This window comes from Eurosta solidaginis, chromosome 3 (assembly GCF_040869045.1).
Source record: "Eurosta solidaginis isolate ZX-2024a chromosome 3, ASM4086904v1, whole genome shotgun sequence".
In the NCBI taxonomy this organism is placed as follows: domain Eukaryota; kingdom Metazoa; phylum Arthropoda; class Insecta; order Diptera; family Tephritidae; genus Eurosta; species Eurosta solidaginis.
The window spans coordinates 197,399,681-197,427,218 of record NC_090321.1 but is presented as its reverse complement, the minus strand read 5'-3'; the positions used below and the strand labels follow the sequence as shown (position 1 = coordinate 197,427,218).

Below are 27,538 nucleotides of genomic sequence, written 5' to 3'. Positions count from 1 at the left end.
AAAATTTCCTACTAAATTCGTTCAAAAAATTTACCATCACAGCAACCCATATCTGATATTCCGATCCCTTTTTTGCTTCCCTGTGTCGCTTTCGACGAAGCAACCCCGGTAATTTTGACACTTCGTTCAGTGTCAAAACTCATGTTCCACGCAGGTTCCACTGGGTTCCACGCTAGTTTGACACTGACCGAAGTGTCAAACTGCCGTGTGTTAGAAAGGGAAAGAAATTGTTTCCCTCTCGGTCGTTCACGAGCCGTAAGTTTGGGAGACTAAACGTCGAAACTTTTGAGTGTAACAAAAGGTGTCCCCCAATGATTCTTGGTCCACTTTTATTTGTGCTTTATATAAATGATATCGTGATGTGATAAAGCATTGCAACATTCATCTCTATGCAGATGACGTTGAACTCCATCTTGGATCGACCTAGATCAGATCTACACTTGAGCTTGTCATAATGGCCTAGTCTTGAACCCAAACAAGTCCCAATGTATCGCAATATATAAAAAACGATTTGACCTCACAAATTTGCAAGAGATAAAGTTGAAAAACACTGTGATAAAATAGACACTGTAAAAAATCTGGGTGTGATTTTTTATAGAACGCTGACATGGAACAACCAAATATTTACTATGTAGGTCATGTGTATGGAATGCTGGAGTGCCTATGGAGTGTCCAGCAATTCACACCACCTAAATAGCTAAAGCGTATCGTATACCGACATTGCTATGTGGCTGTGAACTATATGCCGGTTGTGATAGCATGGGTAGGAGGAAACTTAATATCCTATACAACAACGTGGCTAGGTATATTTACAGCGTTAAACGTTATGATCACATCTCAACATTTGATCTAAAAATATTTTCCATCTCATTTGAAAATCTCTTAAAACTCAGATGTTTAACATTACTATATAAAGTCATAGTTACACATGAGCCAGATTATTTGAAGGAGCGTTTTAGTTTCATGAGATCCTCTCGATCACTCGCTATCTGTAGCATGACATATACTTACTCGGTTACCGAGCGTAATTTTTTTGTTTTCACAGTTCGCCTTTGAAATAATCTACCAATAGCGATTAGAGGTTTGAAAAACAAAACCCGGCTCAAACACGAAGTTATGCAACACTTGCCAAATGATTTGTATACCTCTCTCTATTTCTTTATTGTATATGTTTTTCATCTATTTTATGTACTCCAAAAATTGGTTTTCTGCAGATATTCTCAGGTTATAAACTTCAGCTTAGTTATCTACTTAACTGGTTAAGGATTATTTTCTTCTAGAGTATTTGTATGTGCTGCGTAAAAATTATAACTTATTAACCAGGTAACCTACATGAATGGCCTTTCAATATTTATATTTACAATGTTAGTTTATAAGATATCGGACACTGTAAATATAACCATAGGTTGTTGTGTGTCATTAAAGAATAAAGATTAAAAATAATACTTTACTATGGAGTTATTGTTTGGTGGACAGCCACACAAAACATTACATTTACCAAAAAACTTGAGGGGGTATGCAGAGTATCAATGATTACCATAACGGCAACCCTAAAAACTACCCCGACAGCAGCATTGCACGCCATTCTACACATCCCGCCTGCAGACCTAATGGTCAAAAGCATCACGTTAGCATCTGCCACAAGGCTTAAGGTCTCGGGGCAGCTTGGCTGCAGGCCATATGGCCATAGCAGTATAGCGCCATCTAATATTGGGCAAACGGAATATATAGTCCCGGGCCTGAGCTTCGAAAGAGATCTTGAGACCACAATTGGTGCAAGGTGCAGAAAATATAACACATGTGTACACGGATGGTTCCAAATTAATGGGAGGTGTCGGGTCTGCTGTTTACTGCTTCGAACCAGAAACAAGTAGATCCTAAAGGCTGCCAGATTACCGCAGCGTCTTTGAGGCGGATATTATAGCCGTGAAGAAAGCAGCACAAATTCTGGAGGAAACGTGCTGCAGTCGCGTCAATATATATATTGATAGTCAGGCGGCGATTAAGCAATAATCTCACTCAGTACTTCATCAAGACAGGAGTTGCATATGATCCACCAAGCAGGAAAAGCGTGCTCAAAAGCGCGGAGCTGTACAATTTTTAAGATCATGTGCAAAGCTTTCGATATTAGACTCACAAAGTGGCTCATATCTCTGAAGAGAGAAGACTTGAGGCTCATGATGGGCATACTAACTGCACACTGCTTTCTGGCGTCACATGCAACAGCAGGTGTAGGAAGTGAGAGCTGCAGGAAGAAACTGATTAATTTATTTAAAAAAAAAAAAACAAGTAAGGAAGGCTAAGTCCGGGTGTAACCGAACATTACATACTCAGCTGAGAGATTTGGAGACAAAATAAGGGAAAATCACCATGTAGCAAAACTAACCAAGGGTAACCCTGGAATATGTTTATATGAAATGGGTATCAAATGGAAGGTATTAAAGAGTATTTTAGAAGGGAGTGGGCCATAGTTCTATAGGTGGACGCCATTTCGGGATATCGCCATAAAGGTGGACCAGGGGTGACTCTAGAATGTGTTTGTACGATATTGGTATCAAAAGGGATTGTCCCTTAGTTGTATATGTGAAGGTGTTTTCGAGATAACGACCAAAATGTGGACCAGGGTGACCCATAACATCATCTGTCGGGTACCGCTAATTTATTTATATATGTAATACCGCGAACAGTATTCCTGCCATGATTCCAAGGGCTTTTGATTTCGCCCTGCAGAACTTTTTCATTTTCTTCTACTTAATATGGTGGATGTCACACCCATTTTACAAAGTTTTTTCCAAAGTTATATTTTGCGTCAAAAAACCTATCCAATCACCATGTTTCACCCCCTTTTTTCGTATTTGGTATAGAATTGTGGCATTTTTTTCATTTTTCGAAATTTGCGATATAGAAAAAGTGGGCGTGGTCATAGTCGGATTTCGCCCATTTTTAATACCAAGATAAAGTGAGTTCAGATAAGTACGCGAACTAAAGTTTAGAAAGATATATCGGTTTTTGCTCAAGTTATCGTGTTAACGGCCAATAGGAAGCACAGACGGTCCACTGTGTATAAAAACTGGGCGTGGCTTCAACAGATTTCGCCCATTTTCTCAGAAAACAGTTACCGGCATAGAATCTACGTCCTTACCAAATTTCACACGGATTGGTAAATTTTTGTTCGACTTATGGCATTAAAAGTATTCTAGACAAATTAAATGAAAAAGGGCGGAGCCACGCCCATTTTGAAATTTTCTTTTATTTTTGTATTTTATTGCACCATATCATTACTGTAGTTGAATGTTGACATAATTTACTTATATACTGTAACGATATTCAATTTTTTGTTAAAATTTGACTTTTAACATTTTTTTTAAGTGGGCGTGTTCGCCATCAGATTTTGCTAATTTTTATTTAGCACACATATAGTAATAGGAGTAACGTTCCTGCCAAATTTAATCATGATATCTTCTACGACTGCCAAATTACAGCATGCCAAACTTTTAAATTACCTTCTTTTAAAAGTGGGCGGTGCCACGCCCATTGTCCGAAATTTTACTAATTTTCTATTCTGCGTCATAAGGTCAACCCACCTACCAAGTTTCATCGTTTTATCCGTCTTTGGTAATGAATTCGCGTGGTTATAGTCCGATTTCTTTCATTTTAAATAGTAATCTGAGATGAGTGCCCAGGAACTTGCATATCAAATTTCATTAAGATACCTCAAAATTTACTCAAGTTATCGTGTTTTCGGACGGACGGACGGACATGGCTAAATGAATTTCTTTTTTCGCCCAGATCATTTTGATATATAGAAGTCTATATCTATCTCGATTAGTTTATGCCGTTACGGATTACCGTTATGCGAACAAAATTAATATACTCTGTGAGCTCTGCTCAGCTGAGTATAAAAACTGGTTTTGTCCAATACCCAGCCGAGTGTGGTACAGTGTTAGCTATTCGAATAATCTAACAAAAATGACTGTTCGAATAGTGACACTTGATTAATGAACGCACAAATAAAATTGTTTTAAGAGTCCTAGTCTGTCGATAACAAGTAGAAAGAGCTTTTTTAAAATTTCTTTTCTCTTTTTTTATTATTTCCATCAAACAATACATTGTGTGTCCTGTTTTCTTTCAATGCTGCAATATGAAAATGTGTTAGAATAAAAAGTTACTGTTTGTATATACATATGTATGTATGTATACGCTTTTGACATTGCCTGCACTTTTTCTCAGTATTAACTACTGCATATATCTAAATATAATGAGGCGATTTTAGTGATATTACGAATAATATAATTGAAATGAAGCCTAAAATCATAATAATGCTTTTAATTAAATTTTTAGAGATAGAAAAAGTGGTAATATAGGTATGATATTACTTTATTTTCATGGATTTTTTCTTGTATTTCGTCTTAAATTTTTTGTCGCACTCCCTCCTAATACGGCTTCAGTACTGGTGTAAGTGTGTAAGCTATAGTCCAAAACAACAAAGAAAATACAAGAAAAATACTATCTAGTTTGTTAAAAGAAACGAGCCAGTTTGTATTTCGTTAGGTTTTTTTGACATTCAGTTGTTTTTCTTAATCTTTTTCTGACAAATCAAAATTTTGTTTTTAGTTTGAATATTTTGTGCATAAATACACAACTAAAATGAACTTTCGTGTGAAAAAAGCAGGAAATAAAAGTTAAATCCGGACTTTTATTTTTAAAAGTCCGAGTTAACTAGTTCTATCGGATTCAGGTAATAAAAGTCCGAAAATAATTTTTATCTTGATCTAAATATATTAAAAGTCCAAAATTAACAGTTTTGCAAGGAATTATATTATAAGTGACCCACCAGAGTGCTAAATAACTTTTCTGTTATTTGTATTGTTTTTGTTGTGAAAAATGTTAATGAAAAAATAAAATTTAAAAAATAAATAAAAACATGTCAAATTATTTTATTTTGTGGACAATATTGGTGTCTCTTTCCTCTTGTTGGAAATTGTTTTTATTGTAATTTAGACTTTCCGATAAAGTTTCGTCAGTATTTTAGCGTGGAATCCAAGCAAAAATAAAGTAGCGTCATATACATATGTATGAATAAGAAAAAAAAAAAGAAACTAATTTGGCATGAGGAAAATACAAAATACAACACTGAAACCCAATAACGAGGATTTCAAATATGTATCATTTCAGCAGTGTTCTGTGTTGACTGAAAATTAAAAAAAAAAAAACTATGCTTAAATACAAATATGTATTTATATATCAATAGCAGCGTGATTATTTGCCTATTTCGAAAACGTTATGCGAAAAGTGACGTTAAAGAAATAAAGAAATTCAATTATATAAAAATTTTTATGCTAATGTGCTTTATATAGTATGTATATGTATTATGTTTTGTTTGATGCCCTTTGCACTGATTTACAAAACAAAAAACATAAAATTGTTTTTTTTGTTTACTTGCCAAATTTGCTGTTTATGTATGTTGTATGCATGCACGTATTTATATTAATAAACTTACTGCACAAGTAACTAATTAATGCTACTAAACAATAAACTAAAATCTATTCTTATACCGGTATGATGTTGTTGGTTATCCCGATATATGTATGTATATGTAAATACTATATAAGTTCTTGATTTTATTTATATTCCACCCGACTTCTGCGTACTACATACAAGTTTAGGCATTAAATACAGTAGGCTCATTCCATTTCAAGACACCCGGTCCGCGCAGGACACGATTTTTGATTTCGATGAAATTTTAATATGTTGTTCTTTGGTCAAAATAATAGAACACGTGTTTTTTTTGCCTCAAAAAATTTTTTTTCGGATTTATCGGCAATTGAATTCGATAAAATGCAATTGATATTTTATCGACCTATGTTTTCAACTGTCAATAACTTTGTCAAAAATTGACATATTCTCATGATTTTTTCTTTGAAATGTTCATTATTACTTTTACTTTTATATAAATTTATAAACAATAGCATATATGTAGTTAAAAAAAATTTTTTTAGTATTTAGTAAAAATGTATGACTTTTTTCAAAAATTAATTTCTCAAAAAAGGTTATTTTGTTTTTTTGTTTAAGCTTTTTCCATATTGAGTGAACAGTTCATATTTCAACTTGGCTAAATGCCATTAGCCAAAACTTGTTGTTTTCGAGATATGAATTTTTGAATATTCAACATTTTTTCCCCCATTTATTGATGCAATGCATTACAGCATACAATACCTTTGTCAAAAATTAACCGATTCGCATGATTTTTATTTGAAATGTTCGTTATTACTTTTAGTTTTATATAAATTTATAAAAAATTGCATGTAGTTAAAAAAAAATTATTTTTTTTAGTATTTAGTACAAATTTGACTTTTTTTTCAAAAATTAATATTTCAAAAAAAAAAAAAACACGGTTTTTGTATTTTGTTTAAACTTTTTCTATATCGGGTGAGCAGTTATTGCATCAATATATGGCGAAAAAAAAGTTCAATATTCAAAAATTCATATCTCGAAAGTAAGAAGTTTTGGCTAATAGGCATTTGGCCAAGTTGAAATATGAACTGTTCACTCAATATAGAAAAAGTTTAAACAAAAAAAATAAACTTTTTTGAGAAATTAATTTTTGAAGTCATAAATTTTTACTAAATACTAAACAAAATTTTTTTTAAACTATATGCTATTGTTTGTAAATTTATATATTTTTGAGGCAAAAAAAAAAAAAAACACGTGTTTCATTATTTTGACCAAAGAACAACATATTAAAATTTCATCGAAATCAAAAATTATGTCCTGCGCGGACCGGGTGTCTTGAAATGTAATGAGCCTGTAGCAAATAAACAGTAAATGAACGAGATTTTTCCACATAGCATTTATGGCTCTATGGATCATTTTCGAGTCTTCTAAGCGATTAAAATAATGATGAATCATTTTCTGATCATAAAAGATTTTTGTTGATAGAAAATCTTACTCCACATACGAACGTTTTATAACTCCCTTTTAAGACCAGTTTTAGTCTTCTTTGATTGGATATAAATACGCTTTATTTGTGATTGATTCTTGTTAATGTATTTTTAATAAATTACTTTGAAAGCGTACGAGGGAGTCATTTTCGAGTCACCTTTTAAACTCTAAAATTTCATCATTTTTTTCTTCGTGTAATATTTAAAATCAAATTGTGAATACTGTACATTTTGTTCATTAATGGTACTCATTTAACATTATAAATGGTTTGTAAACCGTATAAATTTACGACGTCTATTTATCAAAAGTCAATCATATATGTGCCCCGGTCTATGAAAAGGTAGCTTATGAAATTGCGAGAAACAGCTGTTAACACCTGTTTTTTTGCGAGTGTCGTAAAACCGTATTGGTTTTGCTGTTTCCGAATGTAAATAAAAGCGATGTTTGAATCAGCTGTTTTGCAGTGTTATCGGTGCACCGGCAATTTTGATGTTAATTTTTTGGCAAAATTTTATAAAATAATTGTTTTGTGCATCTAAACAGAAATAAACAAATTTATTGACATCAAAATGTCAGCAGTTGTAGCATTTATGTCATTGGAAGAAGAAAGTTGCGAGGTCAAAAGAAAATTTTGAGAGATCGCAGCAATCCATTTGAGTTGCCAGAGACAGCGTAATTAAAAATATTTCTTAATGTGGGTTTCTAAATATTTATAGTGTATTCGCAGTTACATTGCATACTATCGCATAAACAAAGAGGCTTTCCAAATGGTATTGGACACCATTGAAGGACGCTTAACTCGCTCGAAAGTTCTGCCAGTGCTACAACTACCAGCTACGTTAGGATTTTTAGCTGAAGGATCCTATCAAAGATCAGTTGGCAAGGATTCTAGCATGAGTGTAGGAAGAAACACGGTGTCAACGATTTTAGATGATGTGCTTCGTGAAGACCCTCGCAATATCTGTATGTTCCTCCATAAATTCAATCAAAATACTGTTTTGCATTGAATTTTTATGCTTTCCCCTATTAAGAGTGAAAATATATGTATGTAAATTTACATTTATTTTTTTGAAATAAACCTTTATTTATTTAAATTTTTACGAAATATTCAACTGCAAAAGAAAACCAACTATGAAAAAATCAAATCCATCGAAATCCAACAGCATTTAACTGATTGGTTTGTTTCCGATAGCAAAATCAATATTATCGGATTCTGTGACACCTAAAACGACACTAAATCCAATTCGAACATTAAACCGATAACATTGGATTTCATGACACCAAAGTAATTTTTAATTCCGATTCCGACAACAATTGGTTTCCATGACAGCCCTGACTAATTGTATTTTCAATAAATCAATTGCAAGCGCATGATTCAATCACAACAGGTTTGATCGACAGACAAATTTTTTGACAATTGCAGCCATTTTGTTCCCAAATCGAATTGACATACGTTAACTGTGTTGTTTCTTTGTGAGTTTTCGAAAAATATTAGTAGTAGAATAAGGAAGCAATCAGTTTACAAATATCCGATAAGTACTGAACTGCATAATTCCTTGGAACATTTTTTTATGAACATACGAAACCTAAACCAATTCAAAATTCATCGTTCAACGTCAACACCTCGACTATTAAATCGATTCTCGTAAAAATGTCATTAGCAAATAATGGAGATGTCATAACGAAATGTACGCATTGGGCATGTTAACTTATTCAGGTAAAAGTTTAGATCAGGAGTCCTACTGCTAATACGCGTCCAAAAATATCGAGATGTGACATAGACAACAATAATCATAAGGCGGAAAACAAAAATTGTATCGCTGTCCGGAGATATTTGCAGTTGAAGTTGGCAATTTTCATGTGGTTGTTGTAATGTTTTTGCGCACTGAAAAAGATTTTGTGTATAAAGGGATTTTGCACGCATTTAATTTTGATCCCACCTCATTGGTGGACCGGCCAGGGTAATTTTTTATAAGCTCGGCTGAAGGCCGCCAACGCAACCCGCGGTCATTTTTCGCTTTTGCTAAAATTTCCATTTCCGCCCACGAATTAATGTTATCGAGGTCAATACGCGTCTTTTGACACTTCTCTCGATGTTTTTGGGCGCGTATTAAAATTCGACCTTCTGTTCTATTAATTCCGTATGTTCGGAACATTCGTCTCCATTTAAGAATTTAGAGCATCGGTTTACATTTGGAATATTATGCATATTCGGACGCCGTGAGGTAGTATCAAATGAACGTATTCGGAATATTCTAAATTAACGGTTTATCCAGAACGCTTCCATGAATACTTAACGGAAAAGAGCTTTCCGACATTTCAAAATATAAAGATGAATACTCTCTGTGTTGTAGCAGGACCACACAAAAGCTTAACTCTCTGTCAAAGTCAAGGCCGGAATATAAAGTTTTATGACAATAAGCCATTTTTTTAAGTTTTTTTTGTCAGTCGATTGCGACTGCTGAGTATCGTATCACCCCATGTCGGCTGCCTGTTCAAAATCATGCTATCTTAAAATATTTTTCAAAAATTTCCTCAATTCAGGATTTGTCACAAATCGCCCTATATTAGAGTTAGATTGAAGAACGCTTCATCTCAGAATGCTTTTCATTAACTCCATCTTATGACAAAATGCATTGAACTTATGGTCATATAGTGAGTTTTCGAAACAAATTTTGAAATAGTGCATTTTTGAATAAAATTCTAGCGTACGGCATTCTTCAAACTATTTCTGAACGAATGACCAAATCAACATAACTTTATCAATTCACGAACTATTTAGTAGAAAATGAATTATTTCCCCAAAAACTTTTGGTATTTACATATTTATTATCTCTACTAATATACTACCAAAGATACATGTCTACTACAATTTCACTGAAGGGGATTGAATTATTCCCCTTTTTCCTTACTTCGTAAAAGAAAACCGTCCAGATTTTTCAATTTGGGAGTGTCAAAGATCTGTCATCATTGAAGAACGAAACACTAGTAATTGAAGCATGTTGCAAGCGTAGCAGTGTAAATGAGCAATCACTTCAATGCCATAAAAAGGTGTCCATAAGCATTCAGTAAGTAAGGTTATTTTTGTTAAAAATAATATTCCAAATGTGGCATGTTTTTCAATTCAATGCAATACTCCTATATGAAATTAGTTTTTTGTAGTTGTACTGAAGCCATTGTGTGGTGTTTTATGGGTGTTGTTGATGTTTCTATAGGTGTTACAAGTTACAACTTGCACATCATAAAATGCATCCTCTTTATGCAAATATTTATGTTTTTTGTTTGTTTACTTTTATTTTTTACTTCCTTACATAAGGCATGCTTAAAATAATCACTATTACAATAACTATTTTTTATATATTTAATTATAATGTACTCTTGTATCTAAACGCTGTTCTTTGTTTTAGGCCGTTGGTTTTTTTTTATCAAAACCAATTGTAAATCCACTCGCTCTTACTTATTATTTATTAATTAAAACTTTTCAATATATATGTATATTCCTCGTTGCATACGGCATTTACATTAGATTACCCGGCTTTAAATTTTGCTCCCTGCTCTTTAATATTATCTGCGCCCCATAAATGTTATTGTTATATATAGCTTTGAAGTAAAATATGCATGGTTGCTGCTGTTTTTCACAAGGATATATTACTTTTTTTTTTCTTTAATAATATATTAACTGTTTTGTGTTTACATTACAAAATATTTGCTGCTATTTTTGCGCTGTTCATTTATGTAAAAACTGATACGAGTAATTTTTGTTGTTTTTCACTTTTTGTATGGTTGTTTTGCTTTTGTTAAATTAAAATAGTATAAAAACATTAATTGGAGTTTTTTTGTAAACAAATGCTATGATGATGCGCCGTCAGTCAATATGGATAATTTTTTTTGTTTTAACCATCATGCTTTCTTTTCTTTCCTCGGGCCTGCGGTTCATCATCTGTGAAATAAAATAAAGTTCATAGGTGAATATCGAGGTAAATACATACATATATATATATAACCACATAGCGTTTAAAAAAAAATTTACTCTACTAACGCCCGTTTTTTCAGTGCGAGTTTAAACTCTAGTTAAAGTTGACTTTGTTACTGTTTAACTCTAGTCAACTTTAACTGGAGTTTAAACTCGCATTAAAAAACCCGGCCTAAGTCTTTTTTCGACCCCTTTTGATGACTAATATGCGATTAAAAGATGACTTCCTCGTACGATTGAAAATACTATAAAAAAAATATATATAACGCGATTGCAAATTATAAATACGAATCGAAGAAGACTAAAAACTTATAATTTCCGCAATTAAAATATGATTCAAACAAGGAAGGCTAAGTTCGGGTGTAACCGAACATTACATACTCAGCTGAGAGCTTAGGGGTATCAAATGGAAGATATTAATGAGTATTTTAGAAGGGAGTGGGCCTTAGTTCTATAGGTGGACGCCTTTTCGAGATAACGCCATAAAGGTGGACCAGGGGTGACTCTAGAATGCGTTAGTACGAAAATGAAAGGTGCTATTGAGTATTTTAGAAGGGAGTGGGCCTTAGTTCTATAGGTGGACGCCTTTTCGAGATAATACCATAAAGGTGGACCAGGGTGACTCAATCCAATTACCATATTTCATCCCTTTTTTCGTATATGGTATGAAATTATGGCATTTTTTTATTTTACGTAATTTTCGATATCGAAAAAGTGGGCGTGGTAATAGTCGGATTTCGCCCATTTTTAATACCAAGTTAAATTCAGTTCAGATAAGTACGTGAACTAAGTTTAGTAAAGTTATACCGATTTTGGCTCAAGTTATCGTGTTAACGGCCGAGAGGAAGGACAGACGGTCGACTGTGTGTAAAAACTGGGCGTGGCTTTAACCGATTTCGCCCGTTTCACAGAAAACAGTTATTGTCATCGAATCTATGCCTTATTATTACTTATGGCATTAAAAGTATTCTGGACAAATTAAATGAAAGAGGGCGGAGCCACGCCCATTTTGAAATTTTCTTTTATTTTTGTATTTTGTTGCACCATATCATTACTGTAGTTGAATGTTGACACAATTTACTTATCTACTGTAAAGATATTCAATTTTTTGTTTTGGTTTTTCTTTAAAAAGTGGGCGTATTCTTCATCCGATTTCGCTAATTTTTATTTAGCACATATATAGTAATAGTAGTAACGTTCCTGCCAAATTTCATCATGAAATCTTCAACGACTGCCAAATTACAACTTGCAAAACTTTTAAAATTACCTTCTTCTAAAAGTGGGCGGTGTCACGCCCATTGTCCAAAATTTTACTAATTTTCTCTTTTGCGTCATAAGGTCAATCCACCTACCAAGTTTCATCGCTTTATCTGTCTTTGGTAATGAATTATCGCGCCTTTTCGGTTTTTCGAAATTTTCGATATCGAAAGTGGGCGTGGTTATAGTCCGATATCGTTGATTTTAAATAGCGATCTGAGATGAGTGCCCAGGAACCTATATACCAAATTTCATCAAGATACCTCAAAATTTACTCAAGTTATCGTGTTAATGGACAGACGGACATGGCTCAATCAAATTTTTTCGATACTGATGATTTTGATATATGGAAGTCTATATCTATCTCGATTCCTTTATACCTGTACAACCAACCGTTATCCAATCAAAGTGAATTCACTCTGTGTGCAAAGCACGCTGAGTATAAAAATACTAAATTTTAGGCTTGCAGTGATTTATGGCAATAACAATAACCAAATATACAGCAATAACAAATTGATTATAAATACGACTCGCAGAAGATGAAAAATAAGTAATTTAATAAATTTAATATGACTCAAAAATTACTCTCTCGACCAAAGCCTGTTACCAACAGAAAATTAACGTATTTATCATTGACTCCAATAGCATCGTTAAATGCTATGTGGTAAGTACTTGCTTTTACAACCATTAGCACTTACCAACAGCTTCTTCATCAGCGGCATCTTTGTCATCATCATCAGCATCATCTGCTTTTGCGGCACTGGCACTAGCATTTGATGGTGATTTTTCTTTGCCGGCAGCTGCTTTGGCAGACACATTGCCGCCTTCGCCGTCACCCTCAACATCGCTATCATCTTCATCGGTGTCATCATCTTCAACAGCATTCTCTTCGTCCCATTCGGAATTATCTTCCTCTAAATCTTCATTATATACCTAGAAATTAGCATAAAAACAAAAAAATTTAATCTCAATCTAAATTAATAATATATTTATCCGCTAACCTCTGATAATGAAACATCCGATGTTGATACGTCTGAGCTACCGTAATCTTCTTCATCACATGAATCTGTAATGAAATAAGAAAACACATTTATTGTTTAACTAATTTACAAAAAAAAAAAAAAAACAATTGTTCTATGGTTTTCGAATGCTTACAAAATGTGGCATTTGCCAAATTTAATATCGCTAAAAACCAATAGAGTATCAGAGCAAACGGCAATGCAGGTGCATTATTTGCATCAGCATTTGTATTGTTGTTGCTGGCACCTTCATACGCTGTTGGTTGAGTGTTTGTGTCGTGGGATGTTGGGACTAACTCATCCGAAATAGAATTCGCCGCAGCATCTTTTAGTTTTATTTCTCTTAGTAACTCGTCCAACTCATCAATTTCATTTTGAACATTTTGTTTTTGTTTTACAGTTGTTGTATTCAACTGTTTCTTCGTTTTCACACGCCTCTCAAACTCTTCCAACTCATCCAAATCAATTTCAATGCCATTTAGACAAAACGCATTTTGTTTGTCTGAAAAAGTTGGGAGAGTTGGCATGAGTTTTCTTTTTGCTATATGAATCAACTCTGAGTTATGGTGTCAAATTTACTGTACAACTCATAATGAAATTAAGTAATGGAATGAAATTGTGATATAAAATGGGAATATTCTATTGAAATATAGTGAGCTAAATGAAAGTTCACCCTCTTCTTTAAACAATTTTCTTCGGGTTAAGAAAGTATAACTCTTATGCTCTGGCCAAGGTAGTCCAGATGTTCTATCTTCTGGACAAAGTGGTATATAGTTATAAGTTGTAGTAAACTAATAACATTCTAAACTCATATTTTGATAGTCTAATTATGTTATTGTTGTAGACGTAAAACTCAGGTTTGTGGGAGTGTTGCGGATTTGGACAGTCAGCGAATATGAATCCGATACGGCCCGATGCCGCCTGCCTTAGGAATGATTTGTTAGACCACTAGCACCATCGGTCGTGGCGAATGTTTCATGTCACTTAACGCGTAGACGCTATTGCCTAATGATGTTGTTGTTGTAGCAGTGCTTCGCCCCATCGAATAGGTGCGACCAATTACAAATTGGCATCAACGTCCTCTAACGGGGAGTCCAAGGAATCTTGCAGTTTCAACGGGGGGGGGGGGGGGGGGGGGGACCATAATGAGATGGGTCTTAGAGGCGTTGGTTCCACATTACAATTAAAGAGATGGTTGGTGTCATGTGGGGACACATTGCAAGCGGGGTATACATTTTGTATGTCGGGGTTAACCCCATTGCCTAATGATCGCCTTATATTGCTTCAAATTATATCCTGCCAACAAGGGATTTGGTTGTCTTTCTAAAGTTTGTCCTTGGCGGTATATGAACCAACTGGAAAAAAATGGTTTAGGTCTGACGCTTTGCCTGTATATTAACCTCCACACTTCTATAGCAAGTTGCAGCTTTTATCTCAGTTTTTCGAAGTCTTGGTATGGTATTACTTTACCACTTCCAAAGCCGTGTCTTAATATATTTATATTCAAAACAGCTTTCAACTCGAAAAAGCGCAAATATTAGCTTTTACCGAGTCCTCTCTGGGTGAGTAGTGGAACTCAGGGCTGTCATGGAATCCAAGTCGGTTTTGCGTTTTGTCGGAATTGCAAACCAATATTGATTTAAATTGGTGTCATAAAACCGTATTGGTTTTGCTCTTTTCGAATGTAAATAAAACCGATGTTCGAATCAGCTGATTTGAGTGTTATCGGTGCATCGGCAATTTTGATGTTAATTTTTTTGGCAAAATTTTGTAAAATTAATTGTTTTGTGCATTTAAACAGAAATAAACAAATTTATTGAGTGCAAAATGGCATCAGCAGTTGTAGCATTTATGTTATTGGAAGGTGAAAGTTGTGAGAAGGTCAAAAGAAAAATGTTGAGAGATCGCAGCAATCCATTGGAGCTGCCAGAGACAGCGTAAGTAAAAATATTCCTTAATGTGCGTTTCGAAATATTTATAGTGTACTTGCAGTTTCGTTGCATACTATCGCATAAACAAAGAGGCTTTCCGAATGGTATTGAACACCATTGAAGGACACTTAACTCGTTTGAAAGTTCTGCCAGTGCTGCTACTAGCAGCTACGTTACGATTTTTAGCTGAAGGATCATATCAAACATTAGTTGGCAAGGATTCTAGCATAAGTGTAGCTTGAAGCACGGTGTCAACGATTTTAGATGATGTGCTCAACGTTATGAATCAGTTAGTTTGCCCCCAGCGGGTGAAATTAGAAATAGACGAACCCGAACAACGCAGATCAAGGGACTATTTTTATACAAAGTACAAAATTCCCTCCATAATTGGTTGTATTGACTGGACACATATAAAAATCATCAAGCCGAGTACTGACGAACATTTATTCTATAATCGAAAGGGATACTTCAGTATGAATGCCATGATTGTAAGTAGTCTTTAATATTAATTTTATTTTGCTTATAAAACTGGATTGTACAAGTACCTGCATTTAGATTTGTGATGCTGACATGAAAATTCGAACGGTCGATGCTCGGTATCCCGGCTCTAGCCATGACTCTTTCGTATGGAACGTTAGTAGGGCCAGAAGAAATTTCCTTAGGAAGTATGAGTCAGGTGACCGGACATCTAAATTGTTAGGAGATAGTGGATGTGGCATAGAACCTTTTTTATTAACGCCATACAGAGATCCAAGCTACAACTCCAAAGAATATAAATTTAATTTGGCGCATTCATCAGGTCGAAATATTGTAGAGCGAACAATAGGAGTGCTAAAAAGCAGATTTCGATGCTTATTAGGCACCTTGCACTACAGGCCAGAAAAAGTGGTGAAAATTGTAAACGTCTGTTATGCGCTTCATAACATCTGCAGAAGGTACAACGTGGAATATAACGAAGAGAGCATTACTTTACCATCAAATAATATCGAGGAAAATGTTGAATCTCCACCTAGCGCTACACTGCAGAGTGAAGGCAAAAGAATCAGGGATGAAATAGCGAACAGTTTATAGTAAAAATATGCAATGCTTGATAGGTACATATGCATGTTTAAACAAAATTTTATTTCTTTATTTAAAAGAAAAATGGATATATAAGTATATATATTAACTAAAACAAAACCAAATATATATTCATTAAAACTAAAATAACATCCATTCAACGCTTTCTGATTGATTAAATAAGGTAATATTTAAGAGGTAATACATTTAATTTAATAAGGTACGAATAAGGCACATTTTAAGGTACTACAATCACAACCAACATTTTGGAAAATGGGAAATTATTTCTTTTTCTGTTTTTCGTAATCAAACTTTTGGAGCTCGAGTTCGAGTTGCTGCTTTTTTATCTCATTTTTTTCCTGCAACGCTCGCAAAATACCTGCATTATTACGGACAAGTTCGTCCTTCAGCGCAGTTACAGAGTTAGCCACAGATTCGTTGCCTTTTTCTATGGCTCTGTAGACTCGCCTGATGCTGCTGGCGTTTTCCTTTTCAATTTTTATAAGCTCGTCCAATTTCTCATTTATTTCGAGCTTTCTCTCGTTGTCTTCATCTAAAATTTTTTTTAAACGCTCCCCCGTACTTTCAGTCCGTTGCCTTTTAGGAGTGCTGGTAACCGGAGGCATTGGCCGCTTCGTAGACGTGGATGGTAATTCATCGTCACTTTCGTTGGGGCCAAGTTCATTGCCAGCTACACCTTCCACAGACTTTGTCATGCCACAAATGCGCACTATTGTCTCTTCCGTTTGAGAAAGTTGGTGCTTGGTGAAGGGTCCTCCACCAGTTGCTCGGGACTCGGTTTGATTTTGTGCGAGCTTTCTTTTTATGTCGCTTTTCCACTCAGTCCATGTCTGTAAGTATACAGGAAACGGAGCAATTTAAAGTTATATTACGTTTAAGTACCAACTATGTTTTACCTTTCTCCATCCATTCACATCCTTTTGTGGTGGACCGGCACTGTTTAGCGACGTAACTAACTGTTGCAAAAGATCGTCAACAGTTGGCTTATCCCGCTTCGTGAAGCCCTTCGCAATATCTGGATATTTTTCCATAAATTCAATAAAAATACTGTTTGGCATTGAATTTTTATGCTTTCCCCTATTAAGAATGAAAATATATGTAAATTTACATTTATTTTTATAAAATAAACCTTTATTTACTTACATTTTTAGAAAATATTCAACTGCAAGAGAAAAACAACTATGAAAAAATGAAATCCAACGGCATTTAACTGATTGGTTTGTTTCCGATAGCAAAACCGATATTATTGGATTCTGTGACACCTAAAACCGACACTAATTCCGATTCGAACATTAAACCGATAACATTGGATTTCATGACACCAAAGTTATTTTTTTGTCGTTTTTAAATCCGATTCCGACAGCAATTGGATTCCATGACAGCCCTGACTAATATACCATGTACAGCTCAGTAGGTATTCAAAATTACAGATTATTGACCTAGCTCCCCAATGATCTAAATATGCGTTATGTAGTTTGGAGTCGAATATGACTCCATGAACTTTACTTCTGTTGAAGCGTCCAATGTCACTCCGCACAATAATTTTTTCAAGTTAAAGGAATGATGTTGTTGTTGTAGGGATAAAGTTACTCCCCGGAGGCTTTGGGGAGTTTTATCGATGTGATGGTTCTTTGCCGGATACATATCGGGTACGCTTTGGTAACACAGATCCATTAAGGTGCTAGCCCGACCATTTCGGGAACGATTTATATGGCCACATTAAACCTTCAGGCCACCCCTCCCTCCCCAACCCCAAGTTCCATGAGGAGCTTGGGGTCACCAGAGCCTCGTCTGTTAGTGCAACGGGATTCGCCGCTCGAACGTGATGTTGACAATTGGGTTTGGAGAAGCTATATATTGCGCTGGCAACCTGAAAAGGTTGCGCTACACAACCCCTTTGAATCTGGTATTTAAGTCGCCTCTTACGACAGGCATACCTACCTAGGGTATATTCTAACCCCCTAACCCGCTGATGGTAGTCTTATGTGGGCTTTGTTTAGTCCACACTTGCACATCAACCCTTTGAAAAACGTCCTACTCTCTAAGAATTCGGCTATAAATGCTATAGCATGTACGCAGTTTTAATATATTAAATTATATTCACTTACCTTCGTCATCATCATCATTGCCATTAACTTCATCATCATCATCACCTTCTGAGGGCGCTTCAACATCATTTGCATCGAACCTGAAACATATAACATTTACTTTACTGGCCATTATAGTTTTGATTGATTTTTTCTTAGCTCACCCATCAAGGAATTTCAAAGATTTTAACATGCCAAAAATTTTCTCACGATAGTTCTCAATTTGTGTTGCTTCGTTATTAAACAAATCCAAGACGGCTAAGTGTTTGAATTCCTCCAGTGGTTTCAGTGTTTCTAGATCTTTAATTTTATTGCCCGAGAGATTTAGGTATTGTAACTTTGGGCTTGTTGTCAAGTAGTTGAGGCCATTTGATATTCTAAGGGGATTAAAAAGAAAAAAATGAAATTATAATAAATACCAACTTTGGATAAACTCATAATTTACCTATTATCTGAAAGCTCCAGCTTTTTTAAATTTGGTAACTTGGGGAAACCTTTAAGTGTGGTTAAACCAACATTAATTAAGCTCAAGGATTCGAGCGCAGTGTACTCATCTGTAAGGCCAACAATACTTGTACTCCGGCAATTGTCCAGATTTAGTTCTGTGATCTGTGAAGCATTTAAGTTAAAATTTAATTATTTTTTAATAACACAAACAAAGAAAAATGCAGTATACGTTTTCCTACTAAAATATTCCACCGTTCATATATGCTCAGGGATCTACAACAATACGAAGAAAATATGGCATAATAGGTTAAGTGGGAATAAAAATTACAATAATATTAAATTTGAGTGGAAAACAAATTTCGGGGTTGAGAGCAGCACTTTTTAATCTGTTGCTGCACGGGGAAATAGATAAGTTAAGATTCGGCGGTTCGATTAAAAAGGTGATTAAAGTTTTACTTTTGTCTAATTTCAGCAATGTGGACTTTATAACTGTAAGCCAGGAGGGCGACACCGGGAAGTTATGGCTGAGCTAAGCGTATATCTCCAATGACTCCGATATCAACGTAGAATCACCGCAGCATCTGGGTTAGTTCGGATACCAAATGCGAGAGAAAAGTCTTTATTCATAAACTGGATATGTTGGGCTTTCAACCAGGTCTCACGGAATGGACATCGACTTATTTTGTAGACAGAACTCAGAGAGTAGCCTTTAAAAAATGCTTTGTTCAATTTCATTGATGTAACTTCTGGAGTTCCTCAGGGAAGCCACCTTGGCCTGATTCTGTTCTTGCTGTTTATAAACGATATTTCTACACCAATAAAGTTTTCTAAAATTTTGAGGTACGCTGATGATGTAAATTTTTGTTTATCATATGCGTTAAGCGAAGAAAGGTTTTTTCTAAAATCAGATCTGGACAGAGCAAGCTTAACTTTAACCTCCATATTACTGCAAATGTCAATAGGGCTAGACAAAGTCCATAAAGGAAAAGAGAGACCCACCAATAAGTATACCGAAAAGATCAGGATGAAGAGCTGAGTTGATTTAGCCATGTCCGTCCGTCTGTCTGTTTGTATGCAAACTAGTCCCTAAATTTTTGAGATATCTTGATAAAATTTGGTGAGCGGGTATACTTGGGTGTCCGATTACACATTTGTCAGAACCGGCTGGATCGGACCACTAGAGCATATATCCCCCAATACAACCGATTTTTCTGAAAAGAGGATTTTTATCATAACTTCCGCAATTTATCAGATTAAAGTTTCAATTGTGTAATTTGTACACATTGTTGTCTGAAAAATTAATGAGATCGGTCGTATATATAGCATATAACCCCTACAACCGATTGTTCAAATAAGCTTTTCGTAATTTTAATAGCCAGAAGCTTAAAATTTCACCAAATGCTTACGTATATAGCATATATTGTTGTCTGAAAAAGTCATAGAGATCGGTCGTATATATTGCATTTATCCCCTACAACCGATTGTTCAGATAAGAAACTTTTCGCAATTTCTACACCATTTTAACAGCTAGAAGCTCCAGTTAGACCCTTACGTAATTAATAAAAAAAATTTATGTAAGGCGCGATAACCTCCGAAGAGATCTAAGGCCGAGCTTCTCTTCCAATTTGCGTCGTGCTCCTCTTGATTTTCCCTACAAATTGGCCGGACGGGACCTCAGCTTTCACTGAGAGCTTTTTATGGCAAAAATACACCCGGAGCGCTTGCCAAACACTGCCGAGGGGCGACCCCGCTTAAAAAAATTTTCTTCTAATTTAAAAACCTTATTTCTAAAATTTTGATGTTGCTTTGCCCGGGGTGCGAACCCAGGGCATACGGTGTGGTAGGCGGAGTACGTTACTATCACACCGCGGTGGCCGTCACTTACGTAATATATTGTTGAAATAAGTGATCCATGGTCATAGTTTTTTCTTGCAGACCACGAAAAAACGTGAAACTTTGCATCCTCACACAACGTACCTACCTATTTTTATACCCAGATGTACTTGTGCACAGGGTATTATAACTGATTGCATAACGCTTGGTTGTACAGGTATAAATGACTCGAGATAGATATAGGCTTCCATATATCAAAATCATCAATATCGAAAAAAAAATTTTATTGAGCCATGTCCGTTAACACGATAACTTGAGTAAATGTTGATATCTTCACCAAATTTGGTACACCAGCTTGTCTGGACCTATAATATATTGGTATTGAAAACGAGCGAAATCGGATGATAACGCTCACCTTTTATATATATAACATTTTGGAAAACACAAAAAACCTGATTATTTAGTACATAATACACCTAGAATGTTGAAATTTCTGTGGACTAATATTGAAACTCTTGATAAAAATTTGAAAAAAAAGTTTTAAAATGGGCGTGGCACCGCCCACTTATGATAAAATCAATTTTACAAATATTATTAATCATAAATCAAAAATCGTTAAACCTATCGTAACAAAATTCAGCAGAGAGGTTGCCTATACTATAAAGAATGCTTTGAAGAAAAATTATCGGTTAAGGACCACGCCCACTTTTATATAAATGATTTTTAAAAGGGCCGTGGACGAATAAAATAAGCTATATATTTGCAAAAAAGAGCTTTCTATCAATGGTATTTCATTTCCCAAGTGGATTTATAACAATAAATAGGAAAAACTTCAAATTTTAAAAAATGCGCGTAGCACCGCCCCTCCTATGACTAAGCAATTTTCTATGTTTCGGGAGCCATAACTCGAAGAAAAATTAGTTCAGCATAGAACCATATGTATATGTATTACTGGGCAGCCTTGTAACACTATTAAGCACACAAAACAAACAACAACAGCATTTCAAGTGTACAGCTGGTATGTAATGTTCGGTGTCACCCGAACTTAAGCGTCAGTTAACCTGTAGTTACCCAGAAACGTACGTACAAACAAGTAAGGAAGGTTAAGTTCGGGTGTAACCGAACATTACATACTCAGCTGAGAGCTTTGGAGACAAAATAAAGGAAAATCACCATGTAGGAAAATTAACCTATGGTAAACCTGGAATGTGTTTGTATGACACGGGTTTCAAATGGAAGGTATTAAAGAGTATTTTAGAAGGGAGTGGGCCGTAGTTCTATAGGTGGGCGCCTTTTCGAGATATCGCCATAAAGGTGGACCAGGGGTGCCTAGAATGCGTTTGTACGATATGGGTATCAAATTAAAGCTAATAATGAGGGTTTTAAAAGGGAGTGCCCTTAGTAGTACCTATGTATATGTGAAGGCGTTTTCGAGATATCGACCAAAATGTGGACCAGGGTGACCCAGAATCACCATATTTCATCTCTTGTTTCGTATTTGGTATAGAATTATGGCATTTTTCGAAATTTTCGATATTGAAAAAGTGGGCGTGGTTGTTGTTGTTGTTGTAGCGATAAGGTTGCTCCCCAAAGGCTTTTGGGAAGTGTCCAACGCTTTTATTTAATTGTCTGATCAACGCCATAGATTGATAAGGAGTGTGATGACTAGTACCTAGGACCTACCTAATTATTTTCTAGCTTTTCGTATTATTATTACTTCATGTAAGTATTGTTTTCAATAAAACCGTTTACCTTAAAAAAATTTTTTTAATTATTTTATTTTCAAGTTTTTAGTCTTCATTTAATTGCCTATTATTTCTCATTCTATTTAGTTCATTTAGTGACTCATTATTACAAGGACTCTCTCCTGACTATTTGTCACAACCTAAGTCCTCAATACATAATCCTTGCAAAGACTTTACTCGACTCTGCGCCACGTATGCTTGTCCCTCCTCCAACTCCAAAATATTTTGATGTCACTTCTACCGGACTGTATGCAATATTTGTTCCAAATTAGAGCCAAATCGGGCATCATAGGTCGCTTTCTATTCATGTATCTATGTATTATGTGTTCCAAATATGGGCAAAATCGGACCACAAATATGATTTTTGTGAATATCTCGATCCATGCGCCACCTAGCGGCGATTTTTTTTCACAGGTCGATTTCTATTCTTGTATGTATTAAGTGTTCCAAATATGAGCCAAATCGGGCCACAAATACGATTTTTGTGAATATCTCGATCCATGCGCAACCTAGCGCCGATTTTCTTATGTCGATTTCTATTCTTGTATGTATTAAGTGTTCCAAATATGAGCCAAATCGGTCCACAAATACGATTTTTGCGAATATCTCGATCCATGCGCCACCTAGCGGCGATTTTTTTTCATAGGTCGCTTTCTATTCTTGTATGTATTATGTGTTCCAAATATGAGCCAAATCGGGCCACAAATACGATTTTTGTGAATATCTCGATCCATGCGCCACCTAGCGGCGATTTTTTTTCACAGGTCGATTTCTATTCTTGTATCTATTAAGTGTTCCAAATATGAGCCAAATCGGTCCATAAATACGATTTTTGCGAATATCTCGATCCATGCGCCACCTAGCGGCGATTTTTATACCTTTCATGAAAATGAAATGGTATATTAATTTCGTCACGAAACCCAAAATTGTAAGTCCTTAAAGGAAAATAGATAGACCCACCATTAAGTATACCGAAATAATCAGGTTGAAGAGCTGAGTTGATTTAGCCAGGTCCTGTCTGTCCGTCTGTCAGTTTGTCTGTTTGTATGCAAACTAGTCCCTCAATTTTTGAGATATCTTGATAAAATTTGGTGAGCGGGTGTATTTGGGTGTCCGATTAGACATTTGTCGGAACCGCCTGGATCGGACCACTATAGCATATATCCTCCATACAACCGATTTTTCAGATAAAGAGGATTTTTGTAATACCTTACTCAATTTAACAGATTGAAGCTTCAAACTTCACCATATAATTTCGTATATTGCACATATTGTTGCCTGAAAAAATTGATGAGATCGGTCGTATATATAGTATATATCCCCCACAACCGATTGTTCAGATAAGAAACTTTTCGTAATTGCTGCCCTATTTTAAGAGCAAGAGGCTTCAAATTTCAACGAATGCTTACGTATATAGCATATATTGTTGTCTGAAAAAATCATACAGATCGGTGGTATATATAGTATATATATATATATTTTCGCAATTTTAGCCCCATTTTAACAGCTAGAAGCTTCAAATTTCACCGAATGCTTACGTATATGGCATATATGATTGTCTGAAAAAATCATAGAGAGCGGTTGTATATATAGTATATATCTCATACAACCGATTGTTCAGATAAGAAACTTTGCGCAATTTCTACCCCATTTTAACAGCTATAAGTTTCAAATTTCACCGATTGCTTACGCATATATATTATATATTGTTGTGTCAAAAAATCATAGAGATCGGTGATATATATAATATATAACTTAACAAGGGGGCAGACACACTTACTTGTAAGAATGTGCTGACACCACACTTCAACAAACACAAGCAAAGTCAACGTAGGTAATTGATCCGATATCATATTGGGTAAGCAGACAAAATGCAATCCATGGGAACTGCAGCGTAAGCGATATGATATGCGGACAAAATGCAAGCCGTGTGATTCGCCACGCAAGCGATAAAATATTATTTTGGCCAATCGTGGGAAGTGCAGTGTCAGCAATTATGAAATCACTTAGATTAATGTAGAAGCTTAGAGCTTAGTTTAAGTTAATGATAAAGTCAGTCTGTTTTTGACATTGAACGGAAATAAATGGTAAATATTGTTAAGCGGAAAAACCTATTTTTATTTGGATCTTTTCAGGTTGCAATGGGGCCGCGGGGCGGCACCCAACTTTAACTTTTTGGAGCCCTAGTCCTTGGGCTCCTTAACTGGCGCCCGTGCAGGGACCCACTGGCAAGTGGGTCCTTCAAAAAGGACCTCCTTAAATGTGAGGTCCATAGTGATTAGTGACAAAGTGATAGTGATAGTGGAGTGCTAAGAAAAAAATAATAATAGAAATTTTACCGATAAAGGAATAAAAAAATATATAGAGAGGCAAGACCTCAGCTTAGATAATTTAAGGCTTGTACAGCCAATAACGAAAATACCAAAACCGCGATTCACCTTCGAGGGGACCCTCCAGTTATAACGATAGCTTAACTCTGCGATTCCCTTCGGGACCCTCCAGGGTATAAAAGTTCCTCTCCCTAGGAGAGGTAAAACGAATAATAAAAAAAAAACAAGTGAATAACAAAAAGTTGAGTGAAAAGTGACGCAATAAATTACTACGTCCAATCCTAAAAGCCCTCAGAGGGCTATACAGGAATAATATTAAAAGAAAGCGAGCCTGTGACCCCTAAGATCCTCTGGCGCGCGAATAAAATTCAACACGAAAATTGAAACATTTTATAAGTGAATTATCCTACGGCCCCACTATTGCTATTCCAAGTGCACGTATAATCACACTGGCTGGGTGAGTCCGTATACCTATACTTCTAGGACGGACCTCACCATACCAAAGGCCGAAAAATGGTTAACGACTCCTGTGACCGTGTCATGTACACAAAATTTTTTTTTTGCGATATGCAACTTGCCGCTCCCTTCAGGATACGGCAAAACTTTCCTTCTGAAAAAGTTAACCCGAGCGTACACATAAGAACACACTTGGGCCGGCTTTAAAAGTTAACCCGAGCGTACACATAAGAACACACTTGGGCCGGCTTATCCTTTTGTGGAGTTTCCAGGGTACACATCAGCACACACTGGAAACGGTCACTCGTTACTTGCGATACTTTCAGCGTACCCATAAGAACACGCTAAAGATTCGCAATATGTCCAGGGCGTTGTGGAGCAACTGTGCCTTAGTAGGTTGCCTTCAATCTGATTGTCGACGACTAAAAAGGAGTGACACAGCCTCCCCTGACCAAAACCATAATTATTTAAAGACTAATGTACTGTGAAACGCCAACTTGGTACATGTCGCCGTTGCCATAAGAACACGGTAAAAGTTTCACAAATGTAACTAAAGTCCTTTTTTTCTTTGCAGGAAACTGTCAAAGTGTAAGGACAACCTTAAAACTAAAACAAAAAACAAACAAATCGTCTGTGCTATAAGGACTATCCCGTCAGGTGATCGCGAACGCCAGTAAGTAACACAAAAAAAATAAAAAACAATTTTTAAAGAGCCACCGTGTGCCAAATTAAAATTTAAAAATATATTTTTTAATCTCAAACTAAATTTTTTTTTTAATCTGAAATGGACGCTTTAGCCACGAAAGTTAATGAACTTAATGGGGGCATCAATGCTCTCCTCGAGCAGATTAGGCGGCTTGAGACACGCCTTGGGGGTATAGAAAGCAACGGTGTTGCTCTGAACTCTAGGCTAGGGAAAATTGAATGCAATAACGCGAGTTTAGAACAAAATCTTGCCAGAATCGATGAGCGATTGGGAAGAGTAGAACAGGGTGGCGTAAGAACGCAGCCACAGGGGGTATTGGCAGCGGTGCGAACACCACTGTCGGAGCAAGACCTAAAGGATATTGGCAGACTCCCCGACTGCGTGAAGGAGCTGCAAGTTTTTGAAGGCAGCCCTTCTCAATACATCTCTTGGGTTCACAGCGTTGAAGGAATTCTGTCGGACTACGATATCTTCAAGGAAAGGCCCCTGTATCGTGCCATCCTGCAACATATTAGGCAGAAAATCCGTGGCTTTGCCGATGCAGCACTGGTAGCGTATAATGTTTTCGATAGTGATTGGATAGAAATAAAAAGGGTATTATCGCTGCATTACGCAGACAAAAGGGACATTAGGACTTTAGAGCACCAACTGAATCAGCTAGCTCAGAGAGGTTCAAAACTAGATGATTTCTACGCAACGGTCAATCATCTGTTGTCTCTAATAGTGAACAAAATCAAGTGCGATGACTATAGCCAGGAAACCGTGTCGGTCCTTGTGGAAACGTACCGTAACAGGGCACTCGATGTTTTCATACGGGGCCTCAGTCCAGAATTGTCACGTATGCTTATAGTGCAGAAGCGTACACGGCCTGCCTTGACATCCTTGACGTTAAGGAACACAATAGTCCATGCAAACACTCCAAATAGAGTAGTTGTCCCCACCAATACCCTGTCGCAAGTTACTCAGAGACCACCGTTACCTCCTCGATCACGGTCTACATACAACTGGACGAATCGGAACAATACTCAAGGGAATGGCCGGTCATCCTACAACAGATTCCAAGGCAATCAAGGGACGAACACCGCACCTCCTGCTAGACCCGCAGCCCCAAATCCTGCGGAAAGAATGGATGTTGACGACAGTGTTCAAACCAGACAGGTGAACTACATGAACCGACCGACGAATAACAACGGCTCTACAACATGGAAGCCAACACCGCAGATGTAGAAAGCGGATCTTCGACGTATGCTGAATCGACAGAAGACAACTTCCAGCAGGTAAATTTTATGGCGGACGGGCCACCAGCCTATTTCATATGAGGACTACCGCGCAATCCAGTATACCCTATCTCACTTGTTTGACACCAAACAAAGTAGCCCTAAAGTTCTTAGCTGACACAGGGGCAAATAAAAATTTTATAAGATCTGAATTGGCAACTAATACAGTCCCAGTCAATCCACCTTTCTCAGTAACCACCGTAGCAGGACCTGTAGTAATAAACAAAAAAATCAGTGGGAGATTTTTCCAAAATGCTGGTAACGAAGCTATGGTGACCTTTTACGCACTTCCTGGTTTAAGCTCGTTTCATGGGATAATAGGCGATGACACCCTCAAAGAACTGGGTGCCGCCATAGACAGGAAAAAACATGTCCTTACAATAGATCCCAATATAAGAATTCCGCTCAAAAACAAAGTCGTAGGAACCCTAAATTTTTTCGAAACTGACGATATA

General features: G+C 36.1%; 2 protein-coding genes across 3 annotated transcripts in view; both read right to left on the bottom strand.

The window, feature by feature from the left end:
• Positions 1-4,434: 4,434 nt before the first annotated feature.
• Mapmodulin (acidic leucine-rich nuclear phosphoprotein 32 mapmodulin) overlaps positions 4,435-27,538 on the bottom strand; it is a 42,153-nt gene continuing 19,049 nt past the window's right edge. Inside the window, exons 3-9 of one of the 2 annotated variants that reach the window (XM_067774492.1) lie at positions 18,735-18,898; positions 18,454-18,666; positions 18,311-18,390; positions 13,328-13,693; positions 13,174-13,238; positions 12,871-13,105; positions 4,435-10,882 (exon numbers count right to left, since the gene is read on the bottom strand). In XM_067774492.1, coding sequence (XP_067630593.1) covers positions 10,836-10,882; positions 12,871-13,105; positions 13,174-13,238; positions 13,328-13,693; positions 18,311-18,390; positions 18,454-18,666; positions 18,735-18,898 — 1,170 coding nt within the window. In that variant the 3' untranslated portion in view covers positions 4,435-10,835. The remainder of the gene's footprint in view (positions 10,883-12,870; positions 13,106-13,173; positions 13,239-13,327; positions 13,694-18,310; positions 18,391-18,453; positions 18,667-18,734; positions 18,899-27,538) is intronic. The other variant, XM_067774493.1, reaches the window with a different exon arrangement.
• LOC137244856 (uncharacterized) lies at positions 16,098-17,370 on the bottom strand. The gene is made up of 3 exons (XM_067774495.1): positions 17,346-17,370; positions 17,099-17,279; positions 16,098-17,032 (listed from the first exon to the last, which is right to left on the bottom strand). Coding segments are annotated over exons 1-3 (753 nt in total). The 5' UTR covers positions 17,348-17,370; the 3' UTR covers positions 16,098-16,462.

Excerpts from the sequence above, each read along its gene's own strand:
- LOC137244856 (XM_067774495.1), bottom strand. Across the intron at positions 17,033-17,098 it reads ATGTGAATGGATGGAGAAAG|ACATGGACTGAGTGGAAAAG; the intron begins GTAAAACATAGT and ends GTATACTTACAG.